Genomic DNA, 18,185 nt, shown 5'->3' with positions numbered 1-18,185 from the left:
AAAATGTTTATGAGTTTGAACATCAAATATGTTGTCTTTGTAGCATATTCAACTGAATATGGCTTGAAAAGGATTTGCAAATCATTGTATTGCGTTTATATTTACATCTAACACCATTTCCCAACTCATATGGAAACGGGGTTTGTATATACAAACGTAATTGGTGCAAAGGTTCAACATGTGTACAAGGATATTTCACATGCCTTTACTGTGTATATAATTGAACTGTGTTTATGTTGTGTATAATGTGTATTTGTAATATGTTGTACAAAGGACATTTCATAATTTCCGGAAGTTCATCTTGTACTTAACATTGTTTATAGGGTTAGGCGCAATAAATGTTCAACTTCAGCCTAAACCCTTTCGGTCTGCAACATTTTAACTTTCAATCTATTGTTTTAAAGGCCTACTGAAAGCCACTACTAGCGACCATGCAGTCTGATAGTTTATATATCAATGATGAAATCTTAACATTGCAACACATGCTAATACGGCCGGGTTAACTTATAAAGTGACATTTTAAATTTCCTGGGAAACTTCCGGCTGAAAACGTCTATGTATGATGACGTTTACACGTGACGTCAATGGTTGAAGCGGAAGTATTGGTACACCATTGTATCACAATACAAACAGCTCTGTTTTTATCGCAAAATTCCACAGTATTCTGGACATCTGTGTTGGTGAATCTTTTACAATTTGTTTAATGAACAATGGAGACTGCAAAGAAGAAAGCTGTAGGTGGGATCGGTGTATTAGCGGCCGGCTGCAGCAACACAACCAGGAGGACTTTGAGTCGGATAGCAGACGCGCTATCCGACGCTAGCCGCCGACCGCATCGATGATCGGGTGAAGTCCTTCATCGCGCCGTCGATCGCTGGAACGCAGGTGTGCACGGGTGTTGATGAGCAGATGAGGGCTGGCGTATGTGGAGAGCTAATGTTTTTAGCATAGCTCTGTCGAGGTCCCGTAGCTAAGTTAGCTTCAATGGCGTCGTTTTCAACAGCATTGCTAGGCTTAGCCAGGCGGCACAGCATTAACCGTGTGGTTACAGGTCCAGTGTTTGGTTCGGTGTCTCCTGATAGTAGTATTGTTGATCTTCTGTCTATCCTTCCAGTCAGGGGCTTATTTCTTTTGTTTCTATCTGCATTTAAGCACGATGCTATCACGTTAGCTCCGTAACTAAAGTGCTTTGTCGTGGAGATAAAAGTCACTGTGAATGTCCATTTCGCGTTCTCGACTCTCATTTTCAAGAGGATATAGTATCCGAGGTGGTTTAAAATACAAATCCGTGATTCACAATAGAAAAAGGAGAAAGTGTGGAATCCAATGAGCCCTTGTACCTAAGTTACGGTCAGAGCGAAAAAAGATACGTCCTGCACTGCACTCTAGTCCTTCACTCTCACGTTCCTCATCCACGAATCTTTCATCCTCACTCAATATAATGGGGTAATCATCGCTTTCTCTGTCCGAATCGCTCTCGCTGCTGGTGTAAACAATGGGGAAATGTGAGGAGCCCTTCAACCTACGACGTCAAGCTACTTCCGGTACAGGCAAGGCTTTTTTTTATCAGCGACCAAAAGTTGCGAACTTTATCGTCGATGTTCTCTACTAAATCCTTTCAGCAAAAATATGTCAATATCGCGAAATGATCAAGTATGACACATAGAATGGATCTGCTATCCCCGTTTGAATAAGAAAATTTCATTTCAGTAGGCCTTTAACAACTGTTTGTTTATTTTGTTGACCATTGACCGAAGAATAATAATAAACTAAAAGTCCGCCCATTTCGGTGGGGAAAACATCTTTGAAAAACGCACGAAACAGAAGTAAAAGCAACATTTCAAAAACATTTTGTTGACATATGGCACTTTAAAACAAAAGGGCTGGGAGCTGATTGGCTGATGCTGGAGAAAGAGGGCGGGGCTAATTGCATGAGTTGAAACTAACAGTGCCATTATGACATGAAAGACAACTAACTAACTAACTAGATAGATGTGTTCTCTATGTTACTAAAACTACAAGGTAATAATAACAACAATTATTGGTTATTATTACTACTTTATTCGAGGGTTTGCTTGGCCTTGCCTCTGTGGAAGGTTTTGGGTCTCTCTGCAGCGTCACACAATGCTCTATGTCATCAAGCCACAAAGAGTGCAAAAATAAGATAATAGAAAGAAACACCAACACCATCCGTTATGGTTTTTGTGTTATTGTGTCACCTGTATTCTCCGAAAGTGCCATCGTCCTCCTTCATGGGCTGGATCTCTGGGTCCTGGTGGGCTTCTTCTTTCTCTTTCACTGCGATAACGGTTTTGGTTGAGTTGGTTTCCAACATGCATAACAACATCACACTGCAGCACAGCTACACAAGTCCACATGTCCGAAAAGAAGCAGCGCTTATGTCAGGGGTGTCAAGCTTGTTTTCATTGAGGGCCACGTCACAGTTTTGTCTGCCCTCAGAGGGCCACTTATATGATTAAAAAAAAGAAAAAAGTATAAGGATTCGGCTCACGATATAGCAGGGGTCACCAACCTTTTTGAAAGCAAGAGCTACTTCTTGGGTAGTGATTAATGCGAAGGGCTACCAGTTTGATACACACTTAAATAAATTGCCAGAAATAGCCAATTTGCTCAATTTACCTTTAACTCTATGTTATTATTAATAATTAATGATATTTACACTTAATTGAACGGTTTAAAAGAGGAGAAAACATGAAAAAAATGACAATTACATTTTGAAACAGTTTATCTTCAATTTCGACTCTTTAAAATTCAAAATTCAACCGAAAAAAAGAAGACAAAAACTAGCTAATTTGAATCTTTTTGAAAAAATTAAAAAAATAATTTATGGAACATCATTAGTAATTTTTCCTGATTAAGATTCATTTTAGAATTTTGATGACATGTTTTAAATAGGTTAAAATCCAATCTACACTTTGTTAGACTATATAACAAATTGGACCAAGCTATATTTCTAAAAAAGACGAATCATTATTTCTTGTAGATTTTCCAGAACAAAATTTTTTAAAAGAAATTCAAAAGACTTTAAAATACGATTTAAATTTGATTCTACAGATTTTCTAGATTTGCCAGAATTTTTTTTTTTGAATTTTAATCATAATAAGTTTGAAGAAATATTTCACAAATATTCTTTGTCGAAAAAACAGAAGCTAAAATGAGGAATTAAATTCAAATTGATTTATTATTCTTTACAATAAAAAAAATAAATTTACTTGAACATTGATTTAAATTGTCAGGAAAGAAGAGGAAGGAATTTATAAGGTAAAAAGGTATATGTGTTTAAAAATCCTAAAATCATTCTTAAGGTTGTATTTTTTTCTCTAAAATTGTCTTTCTGAAAGTTATAAGAAGCAAAGTAAAGAAATTAATGAATTTATTTAAACAAGTGAAGACCAAGTCTTTAAAATATTTTCTTGGATTTTCAAATTCTATTTGAGTTTTGTCTCTCTAAGAATTAAAAATGTCGGGCAAAGCGAGACCAGCTAGCTAGTAAATAAATACAATTTAAAAAATAGAGGCAGCTCACTGGTAAGTGCTGCTATTTGAGCTATTTTTAGAACAGGCCAGCGGGCTACTCATCTGGTCCTTACGGGCTACCTGGTGCCCGCGGGCACCACGTTGGTGACCCCTGCGATATAGCATTTGATTATTCGCTTTTTTTTTTAATGTTAGCTCAAAAAAACAAAATAGATTTTAGTGTAAATAAAACTCGCACAGTTGACAGAATTTTATCGTAAAAGTTGCAGTGTTTTTTTACGGAATATTACTGTAAATGAATGAAAAATGAAAAACAGTACCACTCTTTTACAGTCAAATCTAGATTGGTTGATTTTATAGTGTATTACTGTAAAAACAAAAAGTACCAAAGTTGTTTTTTCAGTCCCTTTTGAAGTATATTAGATTAGTAGGGATGTCCGATAATGGCTTTTTGCCGATATCCGATATTGTCCAACTCTTTAATTACCGATACCGATATCAACCGATACCGATATCAACCGATATATGCAGTCGTGGAATTAACACATTATTATGCCTAATTTGGACAACCATGTATGGTGAAGATAAGGTACTTTTTTAAAAAAAATAATAAAATAAGATAGCTCAATTAAAAACATTTTCTTGAATAAAAAAGAAAGTAAAACAATATAAAAACAGTTACATAGAAACTAGTAATTAATGAAAATGAGTAAAATTAACTGTTAAAGGTTAGTACTATTAGTGGAGCAGCAGCACGCACAATCATGTGTGCTTACGGACTGTATCCCTTGCAGACTGTATTGATATATATTGATATATAATGTAGGAACCAGAATATTGATAACAGAAAGAAATGGGGGGAGGGAGGTTTTTTGGGTTGGTGCACTAATTGTAAGTGTATCTTGTGTTTTTTATGTTGATTTAATAAAAAAAACAAAAAACGATACAGATAATAAAAAAAACGATACCGATAATTTCCGATATTACATTTTAACGCATTTATCGGCCGATAATATCGGCAGGCCGATATCATCGGACATCCCTATAGATTAGTATATCATTTTTGTAATCAGCCTGACCTAAGCCTTGATAATAATCTTTGTGATTAACACATGCTTTCAAATCATTTGACAGAATTGTACACATTGGGTAGGTTAGATATCATTATTGAAAACGATTCAAAACAAGAGTAAGATTACTAATCCAGTGGTAATATTTGAGTGGGCCCCAGTTCTATCTGTAGTGGAAAACTGGGGCCCCGAGGTCAAAAAGTTTAAGAAACCCTGCATCAATAAAGTACTATCTATCTATCTATTAGGGCTGTGAATCTTTGGGTATCCCAAGATTTGACTCAATATCGATTCTTGGGGTCACAATTCGATTTAAAATCGATTTTTTTCGATTCAACACGATTTTCGATTCAAAAACGATTTTTTTCCCCGATTCAAAAGGATTCTCTATTCATTCATTCAATACATAGATTTCAGCAGGATCTACCCCAGTCTGCTGACATGCAAGCAGAGTAGTAGATTTTTGTAAAAAGCTTTTATAATTGTAAAGGACAATGTTTTATCAACTGATTGTAATAATGTACATTTGTTTGAACTATTAAATGAACCAAAAATATGACTTATTTTATCTTTGTGAAAATATTGGACACAGTGTGTTGTCAAGCTTATGAGATGCGATGCAAGTGTAAGCCACTGTGACACTATTGTTCTTTTTTATTTTTTTTATAAATGTCTCATGATAATGTCAAAGAGGGATTTTTAATCACGACTATGTTGAAATTGTAACTAATATTGATACTGTTGTTGATAATCATTTTTGTTTCACTACTTTTGGTTTGTTCTGTGTGGTGTTTGTGTCTCCTCTCAATTGCTCTGTTTATTGCAGTTCTGAGTGTTGCTGGGTCGTGTTTGCTTTTGGAATTGGATTGCATTGTTATGGTATTGCTGTGTATTGTTTTGTTGGTTTGATCAATTTAAAAAAAACAACAACAAAAAACAACATAAAATAAAAAAATTAAAATTACAAAAAAATCGATTTTTAAAAAATGAGAATCGATTCTGAATCGCACAACGTGAGAATCGCGATTCGAATTTGAATCTATTTTTTCCCACACCCCTACTATCTATCTATCTATCTATCTATCTATCTATCTATCTATCTATCTATCTATCTATCTATCTACCAATCAATGCTTAAAGGCCTACTGAAAGCCACTACTAGCGACCACGCAGTCTGATAGTTTATATATCAATGATGAAATCTTAACATTGCAACACTTGCCAATACGGCCGGGTTAACTTATAAAGTGACATTTTAAATTTCCCGCGAAACTTCCGGTTGAAAACGTCTATGTATGATGACGTTTGCGTGTGACGTCAATGGTTGAAACGGAAGTATTCGGACACATTGTATCACAATACAAAAAGCTCTGTTTTCATCTTAAAATTCCACAGTATTCTGGACATCTGTGTTGGTGAATCTTTTGCAATTTGTTTAATGAACAATGGAGACTGCAAAGAAGAAAGCTGTAGGTGGGATCGGTGTATTAGCGGCTGGCTGCAGCAACACAACCAGGAGGACTTTGAGCTGGATAGCAGACGCGCTATCCGACGCTAGCCGCCGACCGAATCGATGATCGGGTGAAGTCCTTCGTCGCGCCGTCGATCGCTGGAACGGAGGTGAGCACGGGTGTTGATGAGCAGATGAGGGCTGGCGTAGGTGGAGCGCTAATGTTTTTATCATAGCTCTGACGAGGTCCCGTAGCTTAGTTAGCTTCAATGGCGTCGTTAGCAACAGCATTGCTAGGCTTCGACAGGCGGCACAGCATTAACCGTGTGGTTACAGGTCCAGTGTTTGGTTCGGTGTCTCCTGATAGTAGTATTGTTGATCTTCTGTCTATCCTTCCAGTCAGGGGCTTATTTCTTTTGTTTCTGTCTGTATTTAAGCACAATGCTATCACGTTAGCTCCGTAGCTAAAGTGCTTCACCGATGTATTGTGAATAAATGATGGGTTTTTAACATGTAAAGCGACTTTGGGTACTTAGAAAAGCGCTATATAAATCCCAGGTATTATTATTATTATTATTATTATGTATTGTTGTGAAGATAAAAGTCACTGTGAATGTCCATTTCGCGTTCTCGACTCTCATTTTCAAGAGGATATAGTTACTTCTAGACCTCCACCCCAGATCCCACCTCACTCCTACCCACTTCTCTAAAGTGGGCTGGCTCAAGGTGGAGGACAGAGTTAAACAACTTGCACTGAGCCTAGTCTATAAAATCCACTACACCTCCCTGATACCGAAGTACATGTCAAACTACTTCCTTAACGTAAATGACCGCCATAACCACAACACCAGGGGGAGCTCCACTAACCACGTTAAACCCAGATTCCGAACTAACAAAGGTCTTAACTCATTCTCTTTCTATGCCACATCAATGTGGAATGCGCTCCCAACAGGTATAAAAGAAAGGGCATCTCTATCCTCCTTCAAAACCGCACTAAAAGTTCACCTCCAGGCAGCTACAACCCTAAACTAACACCCTCCCCGGATTGCTAATAATCAAATGTAAACAATCAAATGCAGATACTTTTTCTTATGCCTTCTGATCTCTCTCTCTCTCTCTCTCTCTCTCTCTCTCGCTCTCTTTCTCTCTCTCTATATGTCCACTACTTGCTGTCCATATCCTACCCCCCCCCCTCCACACCCCTGATTGTAAATAATGTAAATAATTCAATGTGATTATCTTGTGGGATGACTGTATTATGATGATAGTATATATGATAGTATATATCTGTATCATGAATCAATTTAAGTGGACCCCGACTTTAACAAGTTGAAAAACGTATTCGGGTGTTACCATTTAGTGGTCAATTGTACGGAATATGTACTTCACTGTGCAACCTACTAATAAAAGTCTCAATCAATCAATCAATCAATCAATCAATCAATCAATCAATCAATCCGAGGTGGTTTAAAATACAAATCCGTGATCCACAATAGAAAAAGGAGAAAGTGTGGAATCCAATGAGCCCTTTTACCTAAGTTAAGGTCAGAGAAAAAAAAGATACGTCCTGCACTGCACTCTAGTCCTTCACTCTCACGTTCCTCATCCACGAATCTTTCATCCTCGCTCAAATTAATGAGGTAATCGTCGCTTTCTCGGTCCGAATCGCTCTCGCTGCTGGTGTAAACAATGGGGAAATGTGAGGAGCCTTTCAACCTGCGACGCCACGCTACTTCCGGTACAGGCAAGGCTTTTTTATCAGCGACCAAAAGTTGCGAACTTTATCGTCGATGTTCTCTACTAAATCCTTTCAGCAAAAATATGGCAATATCGCAAAATGATCAAGTATGACACATAGAATGGATCTGCTATCCCCGTTTAAATTAAAAAAAATTCATTTCAGTAGGCCTTTAATTACATAATACAGAAAATAATATTAGTAGGACGATAAATCGTCGAGCAAAATTTGTTATCGGCCCAGGCCTATACCTCTGACGTCACGCTACCTCAAACGTCCATTTTTGAAACGAGCTACCTGGATATTTGCCGCCCTTGTTCCTCTTGATGAAGCAGACGATGAGGAGCACCAGGATGAGAAGAGCGATGGCGCACATCAGTCCGATGAACCAGCCCTGGGTGGCGATGTCCACGTGGCGACTGGGCACGGCTACAGACACACACAAAAATGTCGTTGACATGGAGCTTGTCGAAAAAACCCAAGGCATGTTAGAATGGGTTAATGCGATAACGATGGAGGCACGGAGAGGAACGTGGAAGGAAGCTCGAATGAACGTGATAACATGCTCGGATGGAACAAAGATTTTGTATCTACTCTGAGGCATGCCGCCTCACCTGGCACCGTAACCACCTCTTCCTTGGTGCTGTGGAGCGTGGGCCCGGCCGGGTCTCGAGCTACCACGCGCACCTTATAGGACGTCCCTGGCTTTAAGCCTTTTAATACATGCGAGTGCGAGCCGTTTACCGACTCCTTTTTCCAATCCTCTTTGCCTGAAAGTTGATGATGGAGAGGGGAGAGATGTTTACCACCTGTGCAGATTACATGACACCACATGCTGCAAAAACCAAGCAAAGCCTTACTGTTTTCGACCGTGTATTCCACATAAACGTTCTTATGGGGTCCGAAGTATTCCCAACTGATCACCGCACCCTCCTCGGACACTGAAGTATTAAACGTGCCAAACACGGGGCCTACAGAGGGCGCTAAGTACATAAGAAAACAGCATTTGTTCCAAAATGGTTGTGGAAAAGTGTCATATCAATGTTGATTATTGTAGCGGAGCAGTAGAAATTAGTAATTGATAATTGTCAATATATAGAAAATACACAAACCCCAAAACCAGTGAAGTTGGCACGTTGTGTAAATGGTAAATAAAAACAGAATACAATGGTTTTCAAATCCTTTTCAACTTATATTCAATTGAATAGACTGCAAAGACAAGATATTTAAGGTTCCAACTGGAAAACGTTGTTATTTTTTGCAAATAATAGCTCATTTGGAATTTGATGCCTGCAACATGTTTCAAAAAAGGCGGTACAAGTGGCAAAAAAGACTGAGAAAGTTGAGGAATGCTCATCAAACACTTATTTGGAACACCCCACAGGTGAACAGGCTAATTGGGAACAGGTGGGTGCCATGATTGGGTGTAAAAGTAGATTCCATGAAATGCTCAGTCATTCACAAACAAGGATGGGGCGAGGGTCAATTGTCCAACAGTTTAAGGACAACATTTCTCAACAAGCTATTGCAAAGAATTTCGGGATTTCACCATCTAAGGTCTGTGATATCATCAAAAGGTTTAGAGAAAACTTTAAGTCCTTTGTAACTTTGTAAAGTTACAAAGGACTTAAAGTTAGTTTTATTTGCAGACGATACAACTGCTTTTTGTTCAGGAGAGAACACACCGGTAATACAAATAATAACAGAAGAAATGAACAAATTAAAAAGATGGTTTGACAAAAACAGACTATCTTTCAATCTCAGTCAAACTAAAATAATGCTATTTGGTAATAGTAGAAAAGAGCATCGTACACGAATACAAATAGACGGAGTAGACATCGAAAGGGTAAAAGAAACCAGATTTTTGGGAGTATTAATAGATGATCAAATGAACTGGAAATCTCATATACAAAACATACAACATAAGGTGGCAAAAAAACATTTCAATAATAAATAAAACAAAATACGTCCTGGGCCAAAAATCACTTCATATTCTCTACTGCTTGCTAGTGTTACCATATCTGAGTTATTGTGCAGAAATATGGGGAAATAACTACAAATGTGCGCTACATTCGCTAACCGTGTTACAAAAAAGATCAGTTAGAATAATACATAATGTTGGATATAGAGAACATACAAACCCTTTATTTATTAAATCAAAAATATCAAAGTTTGGTGATTTGGTAAAATTGCAAACAGCTAAAATGATGTACAAAGCAAACTACAACCTGCTACCAAAGAATGTACAACAATTTTTCTCAACTAAAGAGTAGAAATATAACCTTAGAGGAAAAAATTATTTAAAACATTCATATGCACGTACAACACTTAAAACATTTAGCATATCAGTATGTGGAATCAAATTATGGAATGGATTAAGTAAAGAAGTTAAAAATTGTCCAAAAAAATATGATCCAGTTTAAGAGGTTGTTCAAACTAATAGTGCTTACAAAGACAAAGAAGAAGAATTATGAGAAATACTTCTAACCTTATTAAAAATAAGATATTCTTCATCTCAGTATGTTAATAATGACTGAATTAATTAATTACACATTATAAAACTGTTGTGTATACTAATTCATAGATGTTATTTTATTATATAAAAAGGTCAGTAAATGATTCTATATCATTGTAAACGCTTTGAAGTGGGAAAGGGGTAGGATTAAATAAGCTTTGCTTCTTCCTACTCCTTTTCGGGCATGATGTCAAATGAAATGATATGAAATTGTGCGACGTATTAAGATGTAAGTGTGTTCATGTTCGAAATAAACTAAAGAAAGAAAGAAAAGAAAGAAAGAATCTGGAGAAATCACTGCATGTAACATTGAATGCCCGTGACCTTTGATCCCTCAGGTGTTACTGCATCAAAAAGCGACATCAGTGTATAAAGGATATCACCACATGGGCTCAGGAACACTTCAGAAAACTACAATACAGTAACTACAATTCATCGCTACATCTGTAAGTGCAAGTTAAAACTCTACTATGCAAAGCGAAAGCCATTTATCAACAACACCCAGAAATGCTGCCGGCTTCGCTGGGCCCGAGCTCATCTAAGATGGACTGATGCAAAGTGGAAAAGTTTTCTGTGGTCTGACGAGTCCACATTTCAAATTGTTTTTGGAAACTGTGGACGTCGTGTCCTCCTTAACAAAGAGGAAAAGAACCATCCGGATTGTTATAGGCGCAAAGTTCAAAAGCCAGCATCTGTGATGGTATGAGGGTGTATTAGTGCACAAGGAGCAACATATGTTGCCATCCAAGCTACGTTATCATGGACGCCCCTGCTTATTTCAGCAAGACAGTGCCAAGTCATGTGTTACAACAGCGTGGCTTCATAGTAAAAGAGTGCGGGTACTAGACTGGCCTGCCTGTAGTCCAGACCTGTCTCCCATTGAAAATGTGTGGCGCATCATGAAGCCTAAAATACCACAACGGAGACCCCCGGACTGTTGAACAACTTAAGCTGTACATCAAGCAAGAATGGGAAAGAATTTCACCTGAGAAGCTTCAAAAATGTGTCTCCTCAGTTCCCAAACCTTTACTGAGTGTTGTTAAAAGGAAAGGCCATGTAACACAGTGGTAAAAATGCCCCTGTGCCAACTTTTTTGCAACGTGTTGCTGCCATTAAATTCTAAGTTAATGATCATTCGCAAAAAAAAAACAAGTTTCTCAGTTGGAACATTAAATATCTTGTCTTTGCAGTCTATTCAAATGAATATAAGTTGAAAAGGATTTGCAAATCATTGTATTCTGTTTTTATTTAAAGAATGACACAACGTGCCAACTTCACTGGTTTTGGGTTTTGTACATGGTCTACTTAGTGCCCCTCTAAACCTGTGTTTTCCAAACTGATTGGCAGCAAAAGTGTGACATAGAGAATGCAGTGTGTACCCTTGTGAACTGGGGGAGACTGAGTGACGGGAGTAGTTGGTTCTGTGGGGCCTGAAAGAGTGAGACACACAGAGAAAGTTACACCGCCGACATGCTTAGCGCCTGATTTAGTCGCGTCCAACAACAGCGTGCACAGTATTTTACCCACAGTAGAGTTGAATTCATGCATGTAGTCCAGGGGTGTCCAAAGTGTGGCCCGTATGCTTTTTACTTATAACAGACTCTTTTTACAGGAACTTTCCAATTTCCCCTGGTAAATAAGTTGTCCCCCAGCGTTTGCACCGACTACTATCCGGGTTTTTGATTGATTGATTGATTGATTGAGACTTTTATTAGTAGGTTGCACAGTGCAGTACATATTCCGTACAATTGACCACTAAATGGTAACACCCGAATACGTTTTTCAACTTGTTTAAGTCGGGGTCCACTTAAATTGATTCATATAAACAGGGCCGGCCCGTGGCATAGGCCGTATAGGCAAATGCTAAGGGCGCCGTCCATCAGGGGGCGCCACGCCAGTGCCACAAATGTTGGAGAAAAAAAAAAGTTGGTACTATTATTGCTAAATACAAAAAATAATCCCACGTTAAATAAAATGCTAAGTAAAGCCTATTTAATATAAATATTATTTGTTACAACATTACGCCCCCCTCCACTCCCCCCGCATGGTGCGCCCCCTCCCTTCCCGTATCATGACTCTTTGGACGTCACCACATCAAAAAATCAACACAAAATGTCAAAACGGCCAAAACTGTCAGGTGCCCAGGGAAGAAAAAAGAGAAAAGAAGAGGAGAAACGAGAAAAAGACAGAGGTAGCAGGTAGGTAACGTTAGCCTACATTAAATTATTTGTCTGTTACAGAATGTGATAGTAACCTGGCTTTTTAGCATTAAGCTAATGTTACATGATTCGGCAATTGCTAATCAATAAATAGCTAGTTCTGTTTTAACGTCGGGTTAATATTGTGGGGGGGCTAAATTGTTATGTAAAATAATAATGTAACGTTAGGTAATTACAGTACTCCCTGGTGTACAGTAATTTGTAGGGATGTCCGATAATGGCTTTTTGCCGATATCCGATATTCCGATATTGTCCAACTCTTTAATTACCGATATCAACCGATACCGATATCAACCGATATATGCAGTCGTGGAATTAACACATTATTATGCCTAATTTGGACAACCAGGTATGGTGAAGATAAGGTACTTTTTAAAAATAATAATAAAATAAGATAACTAAATTAAAAACATTTTCTTGAATAAAAAAGAAAGTAAAACAATATAAAAACAGTTACATAGAAACTAGTAATGAATGAAAATGAGTAAAATTAACTGTTAAAGGTTAGTACTATTAGTGGAGCAGCAGCACGCACAATCATGTGTGCTTACGGACTGTATCCCTTGCAGACTGTATTGATATATATTGATATATAATGTAGGAACCAGAATATTGATAACAGAAAGAAATGGGGGGAGGGAGGTTTTTTGGGTTGGTGCACTAATTGTAAGTGTATCTTGTGTTTTTTATGTAGATTTAATAAAAAAACAAAAAACAAAACAAAACAACAACAAAAACCGATACAGATAATAAAAAAACCGATACCGATAATTTCCGATATTACATTTTAACGCAATTATCGGACATCCCTAGTAATTTGTAAGTCATTCTAGTTAATGCAATATTAAAAAGCACAAATAGAGAACTCTGTAGGATCCCCTTTTTTTGTAATATAGTTGTTAAAGTCATACTGATTTGATATCTTGTTTTGTGCAGTGCCTTATTTATATTGTATTTTTAATTTATTTTATGCAACTTGTTGACACGTTTTATTTTGTCTTTATGTATGTAAAAAATATTGTATTTTATATATTCATTTTTTATTTTTGTATTCATTTATTTATTCTTTTTTTTTTTTTATCTGGTTAACTATTCTGATTGTTAATTTGCTTTCTTTAAGTAAAAAAAAAGGTCAAAGACAAAGCTATTCGGTTTCTTGTGAGTATATACACTTCACTGCCGATGTGGGGGGGCGCCACCTAAAATTTTGCCTAGGGCGCCAGATTGGTTAGGGCCGGGCCTGCATATAAATATAGGGTAAATATAGTTCCCTCAAGAGCCATTGAGGGGTCGAACGCTGATTGGTTAAACACAACTGGGGCGTTTCTAAAACTTTGTATTTGAACACTGCACAAAAGAGCAGGCAAAATATAAAGTAAAAGACCAGATTTGACAAAGAAATACTAAAAACTAGTGAAATTATCTGTCCATGCAGCTAGTTAATTTTACTTGGGGAAAACCAAAATATCTTATTTGAATAGTTACTTTCTCAATTTTAACTGTTTTAAACAAGACGAGACAAATTACAATTATTCATGCTAATATTAAGATTATGATGTAAAGTCAATGACTACAAATAAGTAAATATATCATAAAATAAGGACATTTCTAGAAAAACATTTTGAATTTAGGCAATTTGCAGTGCACAACAGCAGCTATTTCAGTACGCGGGGATCATTTGTTTATTTCTTATATTTTCATGTATTGGTATGACAAGATACTCGACAAGAGGACCTTTTCCACCCCAGGAAATTTCACAGGAAATGTCCAATATTAAATGAAAAATATTCCACCAGGAACCAATTTGGTTCCAAGTCGCCACAAGGGACCACTAGTAAACAAATGGCTATTTTACCAAATTGGTGCCATTTGCATCACTAGGTAATAATATGCATAAAGGCAAAAAACATTTTTAAATTAAGTAAAGCGTCCAACACGTTCATCTGATTGCATAATCAATAAATACATATACTATTATATAGAGATGTCCGATAATGGCTTTTTTGCCGATATCCGATATTCCTACATTGTCCAACTCTTAATTACCGATTCCGATATCAACCGATACCGATATATACAGTCGTGGAATTAACACATTATTATGCCTAATTTTGTTGTGATGCCCCGCTGGATGCATTAAACAATGTAACAAGGTTTCCAAAATAAATCAACTCAAGTTATGGAAAAAAATGCCAACATGGCACTGCCATATTTATCATTGAAGTCACAAAGTGCATTATTTTTTTTTAACATGCCTCAAAACAGCCAGCTTGGAATTTGGGACATGCTCTCCCTGAGAGAGCATGAGGAGGTTGAGGTGGGCAGGGTCGGGGGGGGGGGGTTTGTAGGGGGTAGCGGGGGGTGTATATTGTAGCGTCCCAGAAGAGTTAGTGCTGCAAGGGGTTCTGGGTATTTGTTCTGTTGTGTTTATGTTGTGTTACGGTGCGGATGTTCTCCCGAAATGTGTTTGTCATTCTTGTTTGGTGTGGGTTCACAGTGTGACGCATATTTGTAACAGTGTTAAAGTTGTTTGTACGCACACCCTCAGTGTGACCTGTATGGCTGTTTAAGTATGCGTAGCCCGTAAGGACCAGATGAGTAGCCCGCTGGCCTGTTCTAAAAATAGCTCAAATAGCAGCACTTACCAGTGAGCTGACTCTATTTTTTAAAATTGTATTTATTTAGTAGCAAGCTGGTCTCGCTTTGCCCGACATTTTTAATTCTAAGAGAGACAAAACTCAAATAGAATTTGAAAATCCAAGAAAATATTTTAAAGACTTGGTCTTCACTTGTTTAAAAAAAATTCATTATTTTTTTACTTTGCTTCTTATAACTTTCAGAAAGACAATTTTAGAGAAAAAATACAACCTTAAAAATGATTTTAGGATTTTTAAACACATATACCTTTTTACCTTTTAAATTCCTTCCTCTTCTTTCCTGACAATTTAAACCAATGTTCAAGTAAATTTATTTTTTATTGTAAAGAATAATAAATACATTTTAATTTAATTCTTCATTTTAGCTTCTGTTTTTTCGACGAAGAATATTTGTGAAATATTTCTTCAAACTTATTATGATTAAAATTCAAAAAAAAATATTCTGGCAAATCTAGAAAATCTGTAGAATCAAATTTAAATCTTATTTCAAAGTCTTTTGAATTTCTTAGAAAAAATGTTGTTCTGGAAAATCTAGAAGAAATAATGATTTGTCTTTGTTAGAAATATAGCTTGGTCCAATTTGTTATATATTCTAACAAAGTGCAGATTGGATTTTAACCTATTTAAAACATGTTATCAAAATTCTAAAATTAATCTTAATCAGGAAAAATTACTAATGATGTTCCATAAATTATTTTTTTTAATTTTTTCAAAAAGATTCGAATTAGCTAGTTTTTCTCTTCTTTTTTTCGGTTGAATTTTGAATTTTAAAGAGTCGAAATTGAAGATAGACTATGTTTCAAAATGTAATTGTCATTTTTTTGTGTTTTCTCCTCTTTTAAACCATTCAATTAAGTGTACATATCATTAATTATTAATAATAACATAGAGTTAAAGGTATATTGAGCAAATTGGCTATTTCTGGCATCTTATTTAAGTGTGTATCAAACTGGTAGCCCTTCGCATTAATCAGTACCCAAGAAGTAGCTCTTGCTTTCAAAAAGGTTGGTGACTCCTGTACTATACTATATATATACTATGTTTGTACGCTAAATATATATAGTAAATATATACTATTTTGTCACAACCTGTAGCGACATGTCATACCTTGTTTTGGTTTTGTGGGCGCTTTACTATGTTTGTTGTTTTAGTTCCTGTCTAGCGCGCTTCTTTTCAAGTTTCCACTTCCTGTTTCTGGTCTTAGCAGCATCTTTACTTTGTCTGCCAGCTGTTCTCAGTTTGCAATTTAGCCTATTTAGATTCAGCGGTATTGGTTGGAACATTGTTTTGTGAAAGCTTTTTGAATGTGTATTCTGCTGATAATGCAGTTATCTTGCATTCCGTTAAGTTTACTTTGAAGCCTGTTTAGTTCAGTTATTGTATTGCATAGCTTTCCCTTCGAGTGCACTCCCAGCTGCACATTTCCTTTCTGTGATTTTTCTTATATTAAATACAGTTTTCCTGCATCTAGTCTCTTGCTGTCCTTTGCAAATTGGGATCACGGCGACCATGCAGCCACATGATCACACATTTAAAAGATTAATTTACTTTGAACGCTGGAAAAATAGCATATGTTGCCTGTCCCTGCTTCCTAAAATTATACTAAAAACGGGTTGTTTGCAACTCAAAGTAAAAAATTTTAAACCTAAACATATAACGAGAACACCACGAGCTATACTGTTTGTTACCATGATTGGTGGTTTAACATAACATATTTTTCTAAATATTTTTATTTTTCAAAATTACTAATTATATTGAATAAAAAATGCTCTTCGGCCCCGAGAAATTAGACTGTGTGCACAAACACAAAAAGCAGTCTCAGGAAAGCAACTAACAATTTTACAGTTATGTTGCTGTTATTATTCAATGATAGCTAAAGTTAGCTAAACTCTACCAAATCGCTATCATTAGCTGACAACTGTGGAGAATGCATCTATGTTTAAGTGTTCTTTCTTTATTCATAGTCATGTTTAAAGAGCTAGTGGTTTTCCATTCGTACTCTTTCTATTTTTTCATTTTATGTCCACAAGTAAACTGTGTATGTTACCTTGAAGGCTTGCAATGTAGTACTCCCTTATATCTTATCTGTAGTAGAACAATGAGCCTGTATTTCTATTTGGAGAGGGAGGGGGCTTTCTTCGTATGCAAGGAGTCGTCTCTTCCGTTTGAATGTTAGACCATCCCTAGATGACGGTATGACTGTATTGATGTGGGCTGGTCTCCTGAAGCTTCAGTAAAAACATGATAATATTCCTATTCTGTCTTGATGGTCCTTCTTACTCTGCATATATGTCATCTGAAAGAACTTGGGATTGACCAGTGACTTTAATTCCCTGAGAGGTAGATTGGTCAGACGCAACACAACATACAAAGCTAATGCATGGTATAGTTTACGTCATTCTTTGCTCAAAGCTGGAAAAGGCCTACTTACATTACTTGCGCCCGCTTGACCGCTGCATAAAGGTTGCAACTTGCAAACAACCCCTTTACACTTGACGTATAATCATTTCAATCCTTTAGAAATGTTTACATTTTTGTGTTACTGTTTGTTCCGACTATACCTTTATATATTTTCAGTTGGAAATTCACACTTTTATCATGTCTCTGGTTTTTCCACTCAGTCCTGTAACTCTAACACTTCACCCCTTCCGAAAGTAATGTGACTATTCCACAAGTCACACAGGAACCTCACCATTCAGATCTTATGGAGGACATGGGAAGGCCAAAAGTAAATTTACTCATTTATTATTTCTGTATATTTTTTTAATAATATCCCAACTCTCTATATTTCATGTACAATATTTGCTAATGCTATGTTAAAAAGTCACTCCTGTAAATTTCAGTCCCGTTCCCTTAAATGAGTCATCTTAAGCTTAGGAACCTTGTACAAAAAAAATTAAAATAATAAAGTTGCCTGAGATTGGCCACTACACATTTGGAGTAGATCAATGTGAGTAGGGATGTCCGATAATGGCTTTTTGCCGATATCCGATATGCCGATATTGTCCAACTCTTTAATTACCGATACCGATATCAAC

General features: G+C 36.6%; 1 protein-coding gene across 12 annotated transcripts in view; it reads right to left on the bottom strand.

Moving 5' to 3' along the window:
* nrcama (neuronal cell adhesion molecule a) overlaps positions 1–18,185 on the bottom strand; it is a 141,938-nt gene that overhangs the window by 5,289 nt on the left and 118,464 nt on the right. For 5 of the 12 annotated variants that reach the window (XM_062066541.1, XM_062066543.1, XM_062066544.1 and 2 more), the window contains 5 exons: positions 11,651–11,701; positions 8,617–8,739; positions 8,371–8,526; positions 8,054–8,185; positions 2,220–2,298 (listed from right to left, as the gene is read on the bottom strand). In XM_062066541.1, coding sequence (XP_061922525.1) covers positions 2,220–2,298; positions 8,054–8,185; positions 8,371–8,526; positions 8,617–8,739; positions 11,651–11,701 — 541 coding nt within the window. The remainder of the gene's footprint in view (positions 1–2,219; positions 2,299–8,053; positions 8,186–8,370; positions 8,527–8,616; positions 8,740–11,650; positions 11,702–18,185) is intronic. The other 7 variants (XM_062066547.1, XM_062066548.1, XM_062066550.1 and 4 more) reach the window with 2 other exon arrangements.

Source organism: Entelurus aequoreus, linkage group LG12 (genome assembly GCF_033978785.1).
Source record: "Entelurus aequoreus isolate RoL-2023_Sb linkage group LG12, RoL_Eaeq_v1.1, whole genome shotgun sequence".
Classification (NCBI taxonomy): domain Eukaryota; kingdom Metazoa; phylum Chordata; class Actinopteri; order Syngnathiformes; family Syngnathidae; genus Entelurus; species Entelurus aequoreus.
This window is presented reverse-complemented; position numbering and strand designations above follow the sequence as displayed.